Below are 20166 nucleotides of genomic sequence, written 5' to 3'. Positions count from 1 at the left end.
ACCCTCCTGCCTCAGCCTCCTAAGTCTGAGATCACAGGCATGCACCACCACACCTGCTTGCGCTTTTTATTTTGAGGCAGGGTCTTGCTAGTTGCCTTCATCTTGTGATCCTCCTTCCTCAGCCTTCAGAGTTCCTGGGATTATAGGTGGGTGCTACAATGCCCAGCTCTGTACTCAGGTTTTAAAGAAGGTGACCATCTCCCACCTGTCGCTCAGCCCCCTCAGTGTTGTGTTTGCCTGTGCATGTTGCTGCAAATGGCTTGGTGGGCTAGACCTGGGTCTCTGCATCATCTGCCCTCCGTCCACCCAGAGTGGTCCTGCAGACCTCCTTGCTTAGTGCTTTCCTACTGGCAGAGGAGACCAGTAGCTGGGGAAGAGAAGGCTCAGGTGGTGGAGCCCAGCCTGCCTCCCGTGTTCTGACCTTCGTCTCGGCTGTGGCCGTGGTCCAGCTGCCACTCAGTCCCCTCCTCTGGGTGAGCCTGCCTTGCTCACCCCTGCGTCTTCATTTCAGCCTCAGGGCAGGGGAAGTTCTGGTGTGAGGCTCTGGTGCTGTCTCCATAGGACAGAGCCCTGACTCCATCACCGTCCTCAGTTCTGTTCCTTCTCACTCGTGCCAGGGCTGCACTTGGGCTTGGCAGGGGGAGCCATTGGGCCAGACCTGCTCCTGAGTTCCTCTCCTCCTGGACACTGACTCTTACTGTCTTTCGCTTTTTCTGGCAGGTCTTCTGTTCTGGCTGAGTGAATCCCTACTTGCATTACATTTGGTGTCTTGTCTTCATCTTGATGTCTCTTCCTCCTGCAGTTTTTCCCCATCTCCCATTCTTCTGTCCACCTGGGGGTTGATGAGTCGGAAGTGACTTCACGTAACCTGGTGCTTATCCAGTTGAATGAAGTAAACACTCCTCCTAGTTATTCTATAAAATATCAAGGGGCGTCTGTTCAATCGTATGCTCCTTTCTTCTGTAAAATGTGTCTGCCTCTTCTGCCCGTGGGGTCACCTGGTGAGGGCAGCAGGGCTCGGGGTCTCTGGAGCCTGTGGCTGAGGGCAGGCACAGCTCGCAGCTCAGGATCTGCTTCAGTCTGTGGTTCCACCACCCTTGAGGTGCTGCCTGGGGCAGGTTGTGTGCCTTCTGATTCTCAGTATAATGAAGCCAGAACTGGCACAGCAGCCACACCTGCAGTCCCAGCCACTCAAGAGACTGAGGCAGGAGGACTCGAGTTCAAGGCACCTGGGCAACTTAGTGAGACGTTGTCTCAAAACATAAAAGGGACTGAGGTGAACCTCAGTGGTGGAGTGCTTGCCCAGCATGCCTAAAGCCCTGAGTTCAGTCCAGCACAGCAGCAAAAAAAAAAAAAGTCAAGAGTAGAGTCTCCTCCTGAGGTGACCAAGTGACACCTGGAAAGTGCTTGAAACAGTCCGTCACTGTGGTGGCTGTGGCGCTGTGCATGCATATGTGTGAGCAGTGTCCGCAGAGGTGTGTGCAGGAGCAAGCCTGTGTGCATTGTTTATCCTGCTGTGCCAAGTGCTACTTACTGCTATATGGGATAATTTACAGCCCCTACTGCAGGTCGGTGTTTCTTGTTTTCAAAACATTTAACTCAAGAAGGTTTTTTCCTTTATCCTAGCGGCACCCTGGGGGTCATTAATACATGTGCTGTGGATAACGGTCTCACACCTTCTGAGAGGGAAGTATTGTGGGGATGTGATTGGGCCTGTGGCCACACAGCTTCATGCCTGGAGACGCTGCAGCAAGAGAGAGGGTGCAGGCCTGCCCTGGGCCAGGGACCAATGCGCTTTCCCATCTGGCTGTTAGGAGAGGATCCAGGCCCTGGAGGTGGAGCTGCAGAGCGTTGGTCACAGCAAGATGCTGCTGGAGAAGGAGCTGCAGGAGGTGATTGCCACAACTAGCCAGGAGCTAGAGGAGTCCCGGGAGAAGGTGCTGGAGCTGGAGGATGAGGTAACTGCTGCACATCCGGGTGCCAAGGCCTGGTTGGCGCTTGGTTGCTTTCCGATCATGGGTGGAGCAGACTGTTCCAGCACTCTGGCGACGGTGATGACAGTCACGGCCACTCATGTGCCAATAGAGTGGTCCCTGGGATAATCCCCTCCCAGTTAGAATGCTGGTACCGGGGACTGAACCCAGGGATGCTCCACCACTGAGCCACACCCCCAACCCTTTTTATTTTTTATTTTGAGACGGGGTCTGACTAAGTTGCTCAGGCTTACCTTGAACTTGCGTTCCTCCTGCCTCGTCCTGAGTCACTGGGATTTTAAGTATGGCCACAACTCCTGACGAGAATGCATTGTTTGCACATTGGCAACCCCGCCTAACCTCTCAGATAACTCAGAACTGAGAGACAGTCCTGGCTGCCCCTGGCACTATCACAGCTGCCTCCCTGGCCCCTCTGTCAGGGTCCAAGGGGGCTGTCAGCTTCTGGGGTTGGGCACTTCGTTCAGGCGTCCTGTCCCATCCTGAAATGGGTGTGGCTACAGCTCGCTTGATTCTGTGCCATGCTAAGTGGCTTGGCCTGGGCTGAGGCAGTAGCCAAACCAACTTCTTGAAGCCTGTGGTCCCAGGAGAGCAGCTCTCCTGGCCCCTGAGCCTTGTGGGTCACAAGTCGAGGGAAGGCCATCCTGTTTCCTTATTGGCCCTTTCTTGTTAAAAGTACTTTCCTGTGTGTGGTATGTGCAGTGGTTCCATCCAGCCAAGCTTGTCATTTCACAGTGACTGATGTGTTTCAGCTTCAAGAGTCCAGAGGTTTCAGACGGAAGATAAAGCGCCTTGAAGAATCAAATAAGAAACTGGCTCTTGAGTTAGAGCACGAAAGAGGGAAGCTCACAGGCCTTGGACAGTCCAGTGCTGCTCTGCGGGAGCACAACAGCATCTTAGAGACAGCGCTGGCCAAGAGAGAGGCCGACCTGGTCCAGCTGAATCTCCAGGTATGCACACTTTTCTGCCAGGATGCCGAGGGCTGCTGTGGCTGTGCACACCCAGGGTCTTGCTGCATCCAAGCATTGCAGCACCTCCAGGAGAGGCATGGCACTCACAGAGTGGTCATTGCATGGCCTGCGGGCACACTGGGCTGTGAAGCTGGACCCTCCACTGGGCACCTGGTGGGTGTGCAGCTTCAGCAGTCCTGTGAGGCGCTCCTGTGGGCAGGCCGGATTGTTTCCCAGTCATGAATAGTAACGTGTAGTGGACACCACCCAGAGTCTTCGTGTGATTCAGAGCTGGATACCTGGAGCCCTGCCTACATCTTGCGACAGACCCTGTTCTTGGCTCCCGTTGCATACTTGCTTTGGATTGGAGTGGTGTCTGAATGTCTCAGGGAAGTTTTCACAATGACTGCGGAGAGCCACTGTGCCCAGCCGTCGAGCATGTAGTGTTTTGGGAGTTTGGTGACGAACCTTCTGCCGTGGCCTCACCCCTCCAGTCTTACTGTGCTTTCTTGCATTTGTGTTTATAGCCTGATTTCTGTGGCCTTTGTGGTACCCACCGGTCTTGAATGTGTCCAGGTGACCGTACTCTGTGATTTCAGATTCCTGCTTTTGTAGCAGTGTTCTCCAGAGGCGGACTTCTCTCTCTTCCTCACACTACTGCCCCCTCTGGCCAGGCACTGTGGCCACAGTGTGTGTGCTGGCATAAGGGCCCTGCATTTCATCACAGGTTCTGTAGGTGGTGGGATTCCTGAGTGTCTCTCACTGTTTGTCCATGTGCAATGCAACCTAGGTGCAGGCAGTTCTGCAGCGCAAAGAAGAGGAGGATCGCCAGATGAAGCAGCTCGTCCAGGCTTTACAGATCTCACTAGAGAAAGAGAAGGTAGAGGTGAACAGCCTCAGGCAGCAGGTATGTGGCCATGCCCAACTACTTTCAGACTTGTATGGCCCTCAGGTCTTCCCATGCCAGTCACCTGGGTGCTCTTCAGATCTGAGCTTCTCTTCCAGGACTTTGCTATAGGGAGAGGCACTGTCGTCACAGTGTTGTGGCAGACTGCAGAGGACCTGGCATTGCTCAGTAGGAGGTGTGTCAGGTTGAATGGCCATGCAGCCATGCAGCCCTGCGCCATGTGTAGATATGTGTGTTGATCTTTGTAGAAAGAGTTTTTCTTATAGAATGATGAGTCTCAAAAGCACACTTCCTGTGGGTGTTAAGGAGCATACGGAGCTGGGCACAGTAGCGCACGCCTGTAATCCCAGCAGCTCAGGAGGCTGAGGCAGGAGAAGGTCGAGTTCAAACCCTAAGCAACTCAGTGAGACCCTTTCTCTAAATCAGATTCAAAAAAGGGCTGGAGATGTGGTTCAGTGGTTAAGCACCCCTGAGTTCAATCGTGGTACCAAAAAAAAGGAACAGATGGAAACATGGTTGTATATGACCTTTTTTCTGTAGGGAGCCAGCTTCTTGTGGCTGTTTCCTTTTCCTGCTCTGTATGTTTGCTGTTGCGTCAGGTAAATCACATCTCAGCAGCGGTGTGTGCTGACCACTGCTTGCTCCACTACAGGCCTGTGGTCACACACCTTCCTCTGCTGTTAGAACACGCGCTTCCTGACAATGCCCCCGTGTGTCAGGACCTCTGGCCATGTATGTTCGTATCTGCTCTTCTCTCTCTTTTTTTTCCCCCCTGAGGTTCTGAGGATAGAACCCAGGGTCTGGCATATGCTAGGCAAGCACTGTACCACTGAGCTACACCCCCAGCCCTGCATGAGTACATCTCAGTGTTTACATAAAGAGGAAGTTCTTGGGAAGAACTGTGATAATCTCTGGAGAAATGTGTGGGAAGGGACACATCACTTTTCCTTTGAACTTTGAATTGTAGCCGTGTGTGGTGGCAGGTGTCTGTCATCCCAGCTGTTCAGGAGGCTGAGGCAGGAGAATCTCAAGTTCCAGGCCAGCCTGGGCAACTTAGACCCTGTTTCAAAATAAAAAGTGAGAAGGACTGGGGCTTTCGCCCAGCTCTTGGGTTTGAACAATCCCAGTACCACAATCAATCAATCAATCCATAAGTAAATAAGAAATGCATAGCTAAATATGCTGGGGGAGATGATGTATGCCTGGCTTTGATTTGTTCTTTCTTTGGTACCAGGGATTGACCCCAGGGGCACTTTACCACATCCCCAGCCCTTTTTATTTTTTATTTTCAGACAGGGTCTTGCTAAATTGCTGAGGCTGTCCTTGAACTTAGGATCCTTCTGTCTCAGCTTCCCAAGTCACTGGAATTAGAGGTGTTTGCCACCATGCCCAACTATTATAATTGCTTTTATTAAACTTTATTTTAAAATAAAGTACTTGGTAGTGCATTTCGACAAGAAAATTAAAATATTGGAAAAGAAAATGTGAATTTTTGTGATACTTGAGAATTTGCTCGTCTTTTTGGAAACATTGAGAGACTCTATTCTAAAAGCAGAGAGATTTCAGAAAGGAGACTAGTTACCTCATAAATAGAATTCATAGCTGCATTATTGTTAGGTGGTATAATGCAAAAGTAGATTGATCTCAGAATGCATTAGCCTTGGATAAACTTAACTAAAAACATGCGGATATGCTGGAAGAATATGCAAATCGTTTTACCAAGGGAACTGTGAATAGATTTGTAAACTCGACAGACACTAGTAACCTCTTCTGATCCACTCGCCAGGTGCTGAGCCTTTCGACAGGTGTGGGACAGGTGTGGGATTGGTGGGGCACCGCTGAGCTCTGCTTGTCCTGTGGTGTACCTCGTGGGTGACATCAACTTCCTGTCTTCTTCCAGGTGGCTGCTGCCAGGGCTGAAGCTGGACACAACCGCCGCCACTTCAGGGCGGCTGCCCTGGAGCTGAGTGAAGTGAAGAAGGAACTGCAGGCCAAGGAGCACCTGGTGCAGACACTGCAGGCTGAGGCTGACGAGCTTCAGTGAGTGCCGGGCCTGTGCAGGGCCAGCTCCACTGGCCTTGGGGGCCTGGGTGACCCTGGCCTGCAGTGCATCCTGTGCAGGCAGAGCTGTGGGGCCCCACCCAAGTCTCTACTTCACACTCATATGGAGATGGACACTTGTCTTTTACCAAACTCCTAAGTATTGAGGGGCCAATCCCAGTGACCCGACCCCTGTCTGAGGAAGCCCAAACTTGACTCTGGCTGCCTAGATCCTTACTACCTTGCTTGACCTTCCCAAGACAGAAGCTGTTCAGGGTCAGGACACACCCCTGGGACTGTGCCCTGGACACTGGGAAGATCACTGAGCTCCTCACTAGTGCAGTGTGGTCAGACGTGGAGAGGCTTGCTGTGCCGTGCCCAGGGCTGCACACATACACACTGGCAGCTCTAGAGGGAGCAGTCACTCAGCACCATAATCTGGATTATGTGGATAAAACATGTCTCTTGAAGGACTTTGCAGGGTTGGACAAGTACCCAGCAGTCCATAGCCTTTGAGGAACACTCTGTGTCTCTCCAGGATAGCCATGATCCGCAGGCTTCATTTCAGAGTGGGGTGGCAAATTGGGAAGACGCTGTCATTTCATTCTTACCTTTTTTTATGCCAGGATTCGGGAGGGGAAACAGTCCCAGGAAATAGCGCAGTTCCAGGCAGAGCTGGCAGAGACCCGGACTCAGCTTCAGCTCCTGCAGAAGCAGCTGGACATGCAGCTGAGCCAGCAGCCCACAGAGAGTCAAGAGGTGACAGTTGGGCCCCATCTACTTGGAGAAGAGTTTTTATTTTTTTCTAAATAAAAAGATGTGCAGACACAGTGCTGGACACAGTGATGCACACCTGTAATTCCAGTGACTTGGGAGGCTGAGGCAGGAGAATCACAAGTTCAAGGCCAACCTAGGCAACTTAGTGAGACCCTGTTTCAAAATAAAATAAAAAGGGCTGGGAATGTAACTCAGTGGTAGAAGTGCCCTTGGGTTCAGTCCTCAGCACCACCACAAACAGAAGAATGCCACTTCCACTCTAACTTCTCTTGATCATGTGACTTTTCTCCCCTTTAGATGGAAAATCTCAAATGGGAGTTGGATCAGAAAGAGCGAGAAATCCAGTCCTTGAAGCAGCAGCTGGACTTGACAGAGCAGCAGGGCAGGAAGGAGCTGGAAGGGACACAGCAGTCATTACAGGTGGCCATCCCTGGACTCCAGGGGACAGTTGCTACAGGTGGCTATTGTGCAGGTGGACTGCAGGCTCTGGAGTTTGGGTGAGAGTGTGCAGGGTGTGATCATCACCAGATCCTTCACAGCCTGGACAGTGGAGAGGAGACTGCCGAGATGAAACATCCTATAATTCACTCCATATCAATTAGGCCCTCGCCAGACCCATTGGTGCACGCTTATAATCCCAGCAACTTGGGAGGCTGAGGCAGAAGGATTACAAGTTTAGCAAGGCCCCGTCTCAAAATAAAACAAGGTCTGGGGGTGTGACTCAGTGGTAGTGCACCCCTGGGTTACATCCATATTACCAGAAAACAAAACCAAACAAAAAGAGAACGAGTCTTTCAGAACCAATGTAGAAACTGAGATCTTTGCAGTGTTTATAATCATTAGCTTTTCTGAGTCTGAATTTACTTTTCTAGAATATCAAGTCTGAGTTGGAGATGGTGCAGGAAGACTTGTCCATGACCCAGAAGGATAAATTTATGCTTCAAGCCAAAGTGTCGGAACTGAAGAGCAATATGAAGACTCTGCTTCAGCAAAACCAGCAGCTGCAGTTGGACCTCCGCCACCGTATGGCCAAGGTGCTGTTCAGGCCCGCTGTCCTTCAGGTTGACTGACGCATGCCCTAGATTTGCTTAGGCAAGAGGTCAGCGGACTTTCTAGCCACACACACGTAGCAGATGCATTGGGGCGTACAGGGCATCTGCTGAGGTGGTCAGCAAGGTGGAGGGTCCTGCCTGGACAGCAGGCCACATCATTCCAGGGTGGTGCCCTTTCCAGGAGAACGCCTGCTTCTTCACAGATCCAAATTCCACCGTGCAGTCGCATGCTCCGTCAGTCGGACGCGCAGGCTGTGCCCAGGGGCTGTGGACGCCCGGGTCTGAGCCCTGTGCTCTCCTGCCGGGCTCCGATGTCGGCACCGCTGGCAGAGCTGCCTGTTTTGTCGATGGCCTTTTGGGAAACTTGCTGTTGTCGTGGGGCAGTTGCAGAGACTCAGGCATCATGTGCTGTCTTGGAAGTTCCGTGTCCTCGAGAACCTGAGCAGCTGGGAAACATACTTGATTTTCTGGGGAAGCTCAGTGTGGAGGCTGTGGGTTTGGGGAAGCTCCCAAGTGCGGCACTAGGGCCTGGCTGGGTCCTCCTGAGGGTCTCGGCTCAGGTTGCCTGTGTGTAGCGTGTGCATTAGGAGCGAAGCTGTTTATCAGCCAACCTTTTTTAACTCCTGGGATAGGCTGTGCTGACAAAAGGCTAGGACAGTCTCCTTTCTGGAGTCCCTGTCACATGGGGGCCTTCTGACTCCTGTTGCAATACGCTGATTGACGGAGGGACATGGGGAAGCTAATGACATATTTTTGTTAACAGAGAAAGGAGCCAAAAGGTGAGGCCAGCTCCCCGGGCCCTGCAACACCCATCAGGATCCCTGACTGCCCCGTCCCAGCCTCGCTGCTGGAGGAGCTGCTGAGACCTCCACCCGCTGTGAGCAAGGAGCCCCTCAAGAACCTCAACAGCTGTCTGCAGCAGCTCAAGTATGCTTCATATTCTGTGCCGTTTGCTGAGCTTTTAAAACAAACGACTTGTGTGTCTGGAGGAGCCCCTCCTGCTGTGTGGCATGCCACCGCGGGGTGGGCTTTCCCACAGTCAGGACCTCGAGCCCAGGCCAGCAAACGCTGCTCAGAGCAGACTGCCCTAATGTGCCTTCAGAAGTGGGAGGCCAGCCGTGTTGTGCCTGTTTGATGTGGGTTGAACCTCCTGGCTCAGGACAGCAGAGGCCAGTGTCAAAGAGTGCAGCTGGGTGGGAACCCGTAAGTGATACTGGGTGTGCAAGTCAAGCAGCACTGGTCCTGGTGACAGCTTCCACACAGCGGCTTGGCTGACCTTGGACCCTTAGGTCAGTGTTTTTCAAAGTCCTGGTGGAGGTAGGCTCCTCCCTGGAGCAGACTCTAAGCCAGACAGTGCGCTGGCTTCCTTACAGAATGGAGAACTGGGCTGAGTCTCGACCTGTGACCATGGCTGGCTTTGTGGGACCGTGGTAGAGATCCACTGTCACACAGACACAAGGGAGCCTGCTGCCTTGGTAGGGGCTGTGGTGTTGGCTCCTGCTTGGCTCTCCTGTGACTGGTTTCTCATGCTTCTTCCCATCACCCCAGGCAGGAGATGGACAGTCTGCAGCGCCAGATGGAGGAGCACACCTTCACTGTGCACGAGTCTCTGTCCTCCTGGACACAGGTGGAAGGTCCCCCAGGGGAGCAGGTGAACCCCAAGGCAGACACGCGGCAACCAGGTGGAGGCCGGGCTCCCCCAGGAGGGCTGAACCAGTGACCACGCAGCCTGCACACAGTGTGGACGCGGCTGTTCCAGGGGACGCTCTTGTTTGATCATGTGCTCTGTATTTTCTGAGAGTGAAATTTAAGTTTTGCTTTTGCCTTTGATGAGGACTGAAACAACAGAATGAGTCAAGGATTAGAGAAATAGTCCTTTAAAATCACAACTGGCTTTCCCCACAAAATAAGCAAACCTCAAGCCTAGCTTTGGGCCCAGTGAGGAACCGTGAGTGTGAGTCCGATGGGTTATTTGCAGAAGGAGGCATCTTTGAGGGACAGGGACGCTGCTTGTGGAGGGCCATGCCAGTGGCCAGCTCCTGCAGAGACTGCTCAGTGGGGTCCTCAGGCAGCACACCGGGGCAGGCCAAGTGCAGGTTCTCACTGTCCTGTCCACTCAGTAAGAGCTCTCCTTTCTTGCAGAGTGAATTTTTTATTTGCACCTTTGGATTTTTATTTCATTTTTTTCAATAGCCATCCCATAATAGGATGTACATAGAAATATTGAAAATGCTAATCTTTTAAAAGCATATGCCTATGTTATTTAAGAAGAACCTAATTGTCTTTTTGTTGATTGCCTTTTGGAAAAATTGCTTTTGGAAAATAATGTACACTTAGGATTTAGGGATATCAGAAAATTATATTTTAAGAAGTATAGTTTTTTTATTTACTCGACCTTCTAAACCAAACATTCTTGCCCAGATGAGTCTCCTTGTTTTAATTTTACTTTTTTCTGAGAGTCTTTGCTTCCTGTCCAGTGTCTTCCTAGGTTTGTGACACAGGCCTGTCAGGTACTGGCCCTGTGTGGGCCCACCCACTTTGGCTGACCACCAGGCAGGAGCAGGTGGGACCCTCAGGTGGGACCCTCAATCAGGCCCAGTGGTCCCCACAGTCCCCAGGGGAAGAGGGCCTAACTGGAGTGTGGGTCACAGGCCCCTCGCTGTGCCCTCTCCCCATGCCATGCTCATCATGCTCACTGGCCTTGCCAGTGTCACCTGGTCAGAGACCACGTCTGGAAGAGATGTGGTGCCAGGGGAAGGGAGATGTGGTCTCCTGAGGAACAGGAGGTTCAAAGACCACAGCTGCCTCCTTTGCTGGGGCACGTGTTCCACCTAGGAGGCAACGCTGCCTACGCTGACTGCCTGGGAGGTCCAGGTCTTTGATTCTCCCTAGGTTGCTAGGAAAATCTAAAATAGTATTTATTGTTACAAGGTGTGAAGGAGAAAGAGGGGAAGTCCAGGTGGCCCTTGTTCAGATCTGCCGGTCTACACATGAAGTTCTGCACACGGACCGGCCCGGATTGGCTGTGTCAGCAGGTCCTGGCGTCTCGTGGAGAGAACAGCACAGAGTTTTCAAGGAGTGTGTGTTCTCCCATGGCATGTTGTTAGAGGTTAATTGATATAGCTAGAGTAGCATCACTACGGATATGTGTGGTGTTTAAAAAATATTCCCTAGCAAGTATTGGAACTTGTAAAGTGTGTATATCGTCTGTACAGGGTTGATCTTGAAATACTTGAAAATTTCATTTTAAGTATGTCCTATTTTTTATTTTAAGTTGGAAATTGTTTCTGACTAAATTGTTCTTGCACCATTAGAAAAGAAAAATGAAAATTTATGTTCTTATTTATTTTGGCGGTTACCTTTTGTCTGGTCTGAGACAGGACATGTCCCTGGACTTGCTCTGTGGCGGAGCCGTCTTCTGCCTCCATCTCAGCGGAGTCTTCTAGGAGAGGGTGCGCTCATGTGCCATGCTGGGCACCGTGTCTGTCCTTCTCCCGTTCCTCCTTGCTTGGCAGTCCTGGGCCTCACCTCCCCTTGGCCCTCGCTGCCCCCTGCAGGGCCCTGGCCGGCCAAGAACCTGGCCTGTCTTGGCTCAGCCTTGTCCTTAGTGGCCAGTGCAGCTCTGGGCCTGAGGTGCTGCTGGAGCTGCACTGCCTTTAGGCTCCTCAAGGTCTCACGCTGCTGCTGCTGTTGCTGTTGCTGCTGCTGCTGCTGCTGCTGCTTTTGAAGGTCAAGGACGCTTTTCTGTCTCCTGGGGACCCACCGCACCTCCCCCTCCCGGAACCAAGTTCTTGAGTGGACAGAGTTGGAACGACTGTTTCTCTGGGTGAAGTGCGAGTGATGGGATCCAGGCCTGAGCAGGGTTCTGCCGGGTGGCTCTGTGTGCAGTGTTCACCTAGGGTCCTGCCGTTGCAGGGAGCTGTATGCAGCTGGGTAGTTCACCACGCCATTGCCTGTATACAGGGGTTTCCACTGATTTTCCCTGTGGTACCCATCAGACTGATGCCCCACACATCTTACAGATTGACGTGGCTTGTTCTACGCTTTGGAAGATGTTTTGATAGAACGTGCAGCCGACTACTTGGGCCTGGGTCAGGGAGAGTGCAGCCTGTGGGGCAGCCCTGGTGTTGGGATCAGGCCTGGCTGATCAGCTCCTGGCTCGCCCTAGGGGAAGGCTTGTTTTCTTGGTACGGGGCACTGCAAAAGCCACGGCCTACTGACTACCAGGGCACAGACCCCTATTTACTTTTTTTTTTTTTTTTTAAACAAAAATTGTCACGTGTAAAGGTTCTGGGAGTGTAAGGGACCAGCATATCTGAAAGGGAAATGTCCTGGAGGCTTCCTCCCGAGGACCCCAGCCACGCAGATACCTGTGGTGTGAGATCGCGGAGCCCCGTGTAACAAGCTTACTGACTTCATGTTCCAGGTCTCAGGTTCTGACTGGATTCCTGAGGGTCAGTGTTGCAGAGGGTTTAGGAAATTTGGTTGTTTACTCACTCCTATTGTTCACTCATTTCTTATTTAGAGTTTCTCATTTCTATAAAAAAATGCTCACAAAAGGAGTCATTAGGTTGGGGCTGTTTGCGCAAAAGGTGTCACTGTGTGTAACAGATTGTAACTTTAAAAAGCATGTTGATTTTTTATAATATAAGCGTGCTTGGGGATTCCTTAAATTTTGTGCAATAAACTATTTTTGGTAAAGGTTTTCCTATTTCATTGGGGTGTCCTTGTGTATCTGCATTTTGCCGTTGGGAGTGACTCCCATCTCCTGGTGTCACACACCCTGACGTCGTGTGTGTGAGGAGAAGCTGTGCTGCTGAGGTTTCTGGCAGGACGTGCAATCTACTCCACCTTGTTGGACCAGGTAAGAGAAGGAGGTCTGCACGTCCCCGTCTGCGGCCACAGTGTGGAGAGAGGGTGTGCGGGGCCATGTGCCGCGAGCATCTGCATGAGGCTTCCTGGCCAGTCACCCACAAAGTACTGCTAGCCTGCCACATCAGCAGCAGGATGGCCCAGCACAGGTGGGGCACAGGTCGGGCACAGGCAGGTCAGCGGCAGGGAGCTCAGGTGCCCCCTCCTGGGCCGCTTCAAGATGCCGCCTCCATTTGGAACAGGGGTTCAGGCCAAAATCGGGAAAACAGCCTGTTGTTTTTCTGAATTATTCTAAAAATAAGACAAGCAGCTAGAAAAAACAGTGCACTGTGCAGCATGAAGGAAGCGGGAAGGACCCATGACCTGAGGAGGCTGCCAGTGGGCATCCAGCACGAGGAGCTCAGGCCACGCTGCAGGCCCCGCGCTGGCTTCTCTTGACAGCTAGCAAATGTATCCCCCGTAGTGTCCTCAAGACTGTACCGACAAGAACAGCCGTGACAGAATGAACTACTCACTCCTTTTGCTCAACAAGGAACACAGAGGACACCGGGCAGTGAGCCAGCCCAGGGGGCGGGATGACCACCGCAAGTGGGGGCCACACTGCTCTGGCCCCGCACACGCCCCTCCCACACTCCGGGATGAGGTGCACTCCCCAGGTGCCAGGGCTGCAGAGTCCCCATGGGCTACACGGGGCTACTCACGTGGTCTCCTTCCACCGCGTGCTTGACAGTTTGTGGCCAGTCTCACACCCCAGCCACAGCCTCTGCCGAGTGGTCCCCAATGACACGGGTATGACGCTCCCATCAGCAGGTGGCACCCCAGTGTCTCTTGTCTTCTTTTCTTTGTGTTGGGGAGTGAACCCAGGGGTGCTCCACCACAGAGCCATATTGAGACAGGCTCCCCTGAAGTTGGCCAGGCTGACCTGGAACTCACCACCCTCCTGCGTCTGCCTCCCAAGTATCTAGGACTAGGGCACCGTGACGGTCCCACCGTTTTGGGGGCAGTGAATTCATCAGGGTAGCATCTTTGCCTGAATGTCACTGAGAGTAACCTGCACAGGTAAGTACAGAAGCAGGGAGGGAAAGGGTCACAGGACTGAGGCTGCTGGGTCTCTTCCTGCGGCTGCACTCTGATCAGCTCCGGGAGCCCAGGTCTGCTGACTGCTGTGCTGCAGTCTGACAATGCCCAGCCCTTTCTGTGCCTTAACGTCCCTAAGTAGGGAGGTTGCACTGTTTCTGAATAGAATGGCGTTACGGGGTTTTGTGTGTTCAGAACTGTTTCCTGTGGTGTACGAAGTCGACGAGCGTTTGCAGCACAGGCTAGTTGGCATGTTTCTCTTTAAGCCCCCCTACTTAGTTACACAGCTGCTCTGTGCTCCAGCCTCTTGGGAGTGGGCTTTGGGGGGCTGATGGGTACTACTTGCTGGCTTACAGTGGTGGGGGGACTGTCAGGGATGGCCACATCCCTCATGCCTACAGCTGCTGCCCAGTTCATCCTTATCAGTGGATTAATCTACTGATTGAGTCACCCTGAAACCAATCATGTCACCTCTAGAAATTCTTACACTGTCATGCATACGATCCCTTGGGGGATACTTCACGTCTAGTCCACGGTGAGCAATGCAGATGCTGACAAGTGTGCTTTGACAGATCCCTTGCTTCTGGAAGCAGTGGGTGCCGTCAACCGTGTAGTCAAGAGCTGGGGGTGCAGCTCAGGGGTAGAGCGCTTGCCTGGCACGCACAAGGAACGGGATTCAATCTCTAATACCGGTTTTGTTTTGTTTTTAACTTGACAAGCCATCTGTGCTGTGCTGTGTGATACCCTGTCGATACTTGCTCTTTGGGCGAGAGGCCTGTCACCATCTCCCTTCCTGTCCTTGTGACCCCTAGGATGGCACAGACTTGAGCCTGGTCCACCACACACTGGCCAGTGATACCACCGCTGGTCATCAGTGACACGTTCTTCCTCAAATATTGAAGTTGGAACATTAGAGAAGCACGCTGAGGCAAGCCTATAACGCAGTCTTCTCTCTAGAGGGAGAAGTGGCCATGGCTGGTGTCCTCGTATCCCCAGAAGTGAGAGCACCTGCCCCTTTTAAAGTTCCTTTGTTCTCCCACTCTCTTCCCCTTATCTTTCTCCTTCCTGCCTACTTGACCAGGCCCAGCAGATGCTGGTGGGATGGCCACAGGGGTTGAGCAGGTGGGCTGGAAGGGCCAAGGTGGAGTGCTGGGCAGGAAGGAGCAGCAGCCTGCGGGCACTGCTTAGTAGCTCTGACTGCTCAGGAGTTGCTTCATTAACAACCTTTTTGGGAGGGGTGGTATCAAAGGGCTCTGGAGACCTGAACATTCCAATTTCCCAGGGGTGGTTTCCAACTTTCCAGACTCAGATCAGCCTCCGTGTTCTCCATTCAACCCAGTTACCTCCTGTACACTACCTACCCGTCTCTACTTCTGGCTTCAGTGACTGCCATCTGCATTTCCGGCTCCATCTGCAGCTAAAGTTAGGGCTGAAGATGGCGCCTCCAGGAGCCCGAGGCAGCAGGGGGCCCAGGAGCACTGGTACCTCCCTGAAGGTGGAGCTCCTGGCTGCAGCCTGATGAGGCAGCTTGGCAAGCCCCCCCAGCCCAGCACCTCCCACTTAGCCTCCTTCACTGGGGGATTGCACAAGTGGCCTGTGACTTTCTTACATGTCATCGCTGCAACATCACCTTCACAGCAGAGTAGTTTTGAGTATCATGGCTGAATATCCTGCAGAGCTCCCTAGAGGGACAGTCCATAGGGAGATGGGTTTGTGTGCTCAAAGTTCTCCTCTGAATATGAAATGTAGGTTTCCAGAGACTTTCAGAGGGTGCTGGATGCACCCAGGGCTCAATATGCTAAGCAAGTGCTCTGCCACTGGGCTATTTCCCCAGTCCTCCTTACTTTGAGAGAGGGTCTTAAGGTGCCCCGCTGGTCTCCTGGGGCAGCTGGGATGACAGGTGTTCATCACCTGGAATGCAGACTGGACAGACCAAAGTGTACTTTCCCAGTACTCAGATGGCTGCCTCCACCAGCACGCAGACCCCTGCCTTTGGCCTTCCTGAGTGGGACAGGGGCTCTGTAGCTGCCCCCACAGTGCCATTCAGCCCAGCTCTGAGGCCTGCAGGACCCAGTTCAGTGTCTTGGAGCCTGCTGCAGTGCCTGATTGCCTTGGCTCTGTGTGCACCTGATGAACACAGGTCCTTCCGAGGTGGAGCAGTGGGTGCCAAAGGTGGGAAGTGAGCTGGCTCTGTGCACCTGATGAACACAGGTCCTTCCGAGGTGGAGCACTGGGTGCCAAAGGTGGGAAGTGAGCTGGCTCTGTGCGCCTGATGAACACAGGTCCTTCCGAGGTGGAGCACTGGGTGCCAAAGGTGGGAAGTGAGCTGGCTCTGTGCGCCTGATGAACACAGGTCCTTCCGAGGTGGAGCAGTGGAAGTGAAGGGACCCCTGGCTGCCCCCTGACCCAGGGCTTATTCCAGGACATCCCACCCCCTGGGTCAGTGCTGCCCGGCTGCCGTGGCTCATGGTGAGGGTGAGGAGCACATTCTGCTGAAGGGGCTGCAGCCTCCGCTTGGTGCTTCTCCAGCCACAGCCGCACTCCACCCATCTGGCCTTCACCAGCCTCCGGTCTGCTCCGAGGTCATCCTAACGGGAAGGTGCCGTGTGTGGTGCACCATCCGTGTGGCCTCTCCATGGTGGCTCTGGAGGTCCACCTGTGTGGCACACATGGCCCCACGGGCCTTTCCAGGGCCCTCCTCAGGGACTCCCCAAGTCCTCCTCTTCCCTGGCTGGGCCATGGAGGCAGCTGCAGCCTCCCGGTACGGCCCCTCACCAAGGTCTTCACCTGCCACCTGCCGTCAGACATGACCCGTGAGGTAGGAGTTCCGAAGACCACAGAACTGCTCCTCAGCAAACACTCCAGTTGTCTAAGCTTCGTTTCTCCTGGGTCGTTAGACATCCACTGCTACCTGTTGGGCTTTGTGTCTCAAGGTTTTACTTCTCCCTCACGGCAGGTGGTGGCTGGCAGAGCCGGCTGAGCTGGGTCCTGTTAACTGTACCGAGACAGCACCAGCAGGACCCCTGTCACGACAGTGTCGCAGAAACTCCAGGGCTCAGTGGCAGAGATGAGACATGGCTTTCCCCTGCGGCAGTCAAAGTGCAGGAGCGCCTGGCGAGGCCAGCTTCACGGCACTGAGGAGGAGCTGGCTGGCTGTCCTCTCCTAGGGTGCTGCTCTGGGCACAGGGCACGGAGACCCTCATCCTCCTGTTGCAGGCAGCAGTATGGCAGCTGGTGCCGGCCTCGCGTCCGCCCACTTCCCAGGGCAGTGCCCTTCCTCCAGGATGGCGGTGGTGCTGGCTTGCAGATGTCTCTTGGCCAGTCCCTACTTTCCAGCCGGTCCTCTCAGCACTACCTGGAACCCTTGATGACTGGGAGGCCGTGCCACCCTAAGGCCTGTGCGTACAGAGTTGGCAGTCGAACTCCGGCAGCGACAGCTTTCGCAGGGCAGGGGCTCTGCAAGGCTATGGCCTGCACCGCCTCACCTCCAAGACAGGTGTTGTCATTCCTCCGCTCCCATGGAAACCCAAAGTCACCCAGGAGGCAGGTGGTCTGACTGGGCCCTGCTGTTGCCGAAGGCTACACGGGAGGTGCTGTGGACGGTCACTCTCAGTACCATGCTTCCCAACAGGGCGGGGCCACCTGCTGCCCCGTAAGCCTACTGAGTTGAAAACGCACTTGGCACACCTACCCACACATCCCCGCACAGCCATGCTGCACCTGCCCTGGGCCAGTGCTGGCTGGGAGCCGAAGCTTCTGCTGCTGCCAGGCACAGGAGGTTTCCACTGAAAGCAGGTCACTTCCAGACCATGGAAAAGCTGGAAATGTGTGAGCTGCACCACTGTAGGGGACCGTCTGTGCTTAGTAACTAAAAACAAGAGCCGGCTTGGCAACAAACACCTGAATCCTGGCCACGCCAGAGGCTGAGGCCAGGAGATTGCAAGCTAGTAGATCGCAGTATAGTAAGGGCTGTGCGTGCAGCTCAGTGGTGGGGCACCCCTGGGATCAATCCCTAGTACCAAAACAACAAAAGACAAAAGACCTGATAACAAATGGTAAGGCTTCACTCTAACGTCATTTTTTAACAAATGGTGGTGTAATTTAAACTAAAAACAGACTTTCGGTATACGGTTTGATGAGTGGACAAATGTGTGCCGTGTTGCTGTAAACCCTAACAAGCTGCAGAAAGCTCCAGCGGCACCCACTGAGGACTGCTGCCGTCCTGACGCTCACCACCGTAAGCTCTGCCTGCGCGTGCACTCCTGTGTGGTCCTGCCATCAGGACAACTCCAAGTCTGCCTGTCCACCCATAGACGACATTCCAGGTGTTGAGGCTATTAGAATAACTTGGCTATGGACATTTTTAAATGATCCTCTGTTGATTTCTATTTTCCTCACGGGTAAGTAGCTGGGGCTGCACTGTTGAGCCACAGGGAGGTGGTCTTGGTCCACTGGTTGAGGGTTGAGGACTATAACAAAGTACCATAAGGTGTGTGGCTTATAGACAATAGAAACTTCTCAGTTCCTTTGGCTGGAAGTCCAGTATCAAGGCACTGGTAGATGCAGGATCTGCTGAGGGCTGGCCAGGCCTGGTGGGAAAGGCTAGGGGTCTCAGGCTTCTTTTCTTTTTTTTTTTTTTTTCAGGCTTCTTTTCTAAGGGCTTTAGTCCTATTCATGAGGGCTCTGTCATAGGATGTGATCACCTTCACTGGTCTCACATCCTAAGACCATTAACTTGGGGGTTAGGGTTTCAACATATTAAGTTGGGGGATCCGAATATTCAGACAAAAGCGGAGTGGCATCTTTAAAGATTCTGCAAAGTGGCGATCTTGTTTTACACTCCCACTAGCAATGTCTGGGAATTCCAGACCTTTCATATCCTTATGAAATTTGATATTGTCATTCTATTAATTTTAGCTATTCTTGTAGGTATAAAGCAGTATCCACTGTTGTGTGTGTCTGGCAGTACCGGGAGTTAAATCCAGGGATACTTTACCACTAAGCTACAGCCCCAGTTTTTTGGTTTTTTAATTTTTCATTTTGGAACTGTTGCTGAGTTGCCCAGGCTGGCCTCAAACTTTGGATCCTTCAGTTGAGCCTCTGCCTAAGTGGCTGGAACTACAGATATGCACAGAAGCACCTGGTTTCATTGTAGCTTTAAATCATGTTTCACTGTTTTCAAATTTACTGACTCTTTCTTCTTTGCCGTTCAATCAATTGTTAGTATGATCCAGTGAATTTTTTTTTTTTTTTAAATGTTTGTGCACTACTCAGAATTGAACCCAGGGGGCTTCATTCCCAGGGTATTACCCCCAACTTTTTTTTTTTTTTTTTTTTTTTTTTGGTAGTGCTGGGGATTGAATCCAGGCAGGGCCTCCTGCTTGCAAGGCAAGCACTCTACCAACTGACCTATATCCCCAGTCCCCAACTTTTTTGTGAGGCAGTATCTTGTCAAGCTGCTGAGGCTGGCCTTGAATTTGAGATCATGTCTCAGCCCACCCAGTTGCTGGAATTACAAGTGAGCATCACAGTGCCTGGCTCAGATTTTTTTTTTTTAATCAAGGACATCAATTACATTTAAATTTTCTTCCAGTAAACACACACACACACACACATGCTGGGCATGGTGGTACATGCCTGTAACCCAGCTAGTGAGGAGGCTGATATATACACATATGAAGTGGGGCTGTAGCTCAGTAGTAAAGCACCCCTGGGTTGAATCCCCAGTAACACAGGCAAAAAAGTTGCTATATAATCTTGCACGCACCTGAGCGGTTTGAGAAGCACGCAGTTGTGTGAACACACAATGAGATAATTGTTTCCACCAGGCCACCAAATTCCCTGTGCCCTCTGCTGCCCCCTCTTCTGTTTTCTGCAATGGCGTGTCAGGCCCGCCCGGAGGCACGAGGGGCTGTCGGTGAACCGAAGCGACCGCAGCGGGGAGCGGCCTCTCCGGGCACGCACAGCGACGGGCATCTCCTTTTGGGCTCGCCGGAAAGTCTTCTCCACAACCGCGGGCTCCAGAGGCGGCTGTGGGGCGATGCCCGAGGGCCTGCACGCGGCTGTCCGCCCTCACGTGACCCGCCCTGGGGCCGCAGGGACACCGGGCCGTCCCGGTCCAGCCGTGAGCCGGGCGGGCACTCTGCACGGCGGCCGCGGACGTCGCACCCAACCCGCGAGCGTGGCCGCTTTCCCTTCCCCGCCGGCCCTCAGGTCGGGCTGCCACGTGGGCAGGCCCGACGCCGCTCGCGCGCTCCCAGACTAGCGCCCAGACCGCTGGAGCGGCGCGAGGCTGGGGCGCCCCCGGCGGCCGCGCGGGCGCTGCGTGCGGCCCCGCCCAGCCCGAGTCAGGCCCCGCCCAGCCCGAGCGCGGCGGCCCGAGTCAGGCCCCGCCCAGCCCGAGCGCGGCGGCCCGAGTCAGGCCCCGCCCAGCCCGAGAGCGGCGGCCCGAGTCAGGGGCCGCGCCGCGGCCCGAGTCAGGCCCCGCGGCCGCCCGCGCC

General features: G+C 53.5%; 1 protein-coding gene across 4 annotated transcripts in view; it reads left to right on the top strand.

Moving 5' to 3' along the window:
* Golga3 (golgin A3) overlaps nt 1–12422 on the top strand; it is a 43759-nt gene extending 31337 nt beyond the window's left edge. For 3 of the 4 annotated variants that reach the window (XM_047560156.1, XM_047560159.1, XM_047560157.1), the window contains 9 exons: nt 1815–1958; nt 2744–2941; nt 3732–3848; nt 5749–5888; nt 6515–6647; nt 6963–7085; nt 7538–7699; nt 8481–8644; nt 9266–12422. In XM_047560156.1, coding sequence (XP_047416112.1) covers nt 1815–1958; nt 2744–2941; nt 3732–3848; nt 5749–5888; nt 6515–6647; nt 6963–7085; nt 7538–7699; nt 8481–8644; nt 9266–9437 — 1353 coding nt within the window. In that variant the 3' untranslated portion in view covers nt 9438–12422. The remainder of the gene's footprint in view (nt 1–1814; nt 1959–2743; nt 2942–3731; nt 3849–5748; nt 5889–6514; nt 6648–6962; nt 7086–7537; nt 7700–8480; nt 8645–9265) is intronic. The other variant, XM_047560158.1, reaches the window with a different exon arrangement.
* Nucleotides 12423–20166: the final 7744 nt, after the last annotated feature.

Source organism: Sciurus carolinensis, chromosome 8 (assembly GCF_902686445.1).
Source record: "Sciurus carolinensis chromosome 8, mSciCar1.2, whole genome shotgun sequence".
Classification (NCBI taxonomy): Eukaryota; Metazoa; Chordata; class Mammalia; order Rodentia; family Sciuridae; genus Sciurus; species Sciurus carolinensis.
Note: the sequence above shows the minus strand (reverse complement) of the source record. Positions and strands in the feature narration are given on the sequence as shown.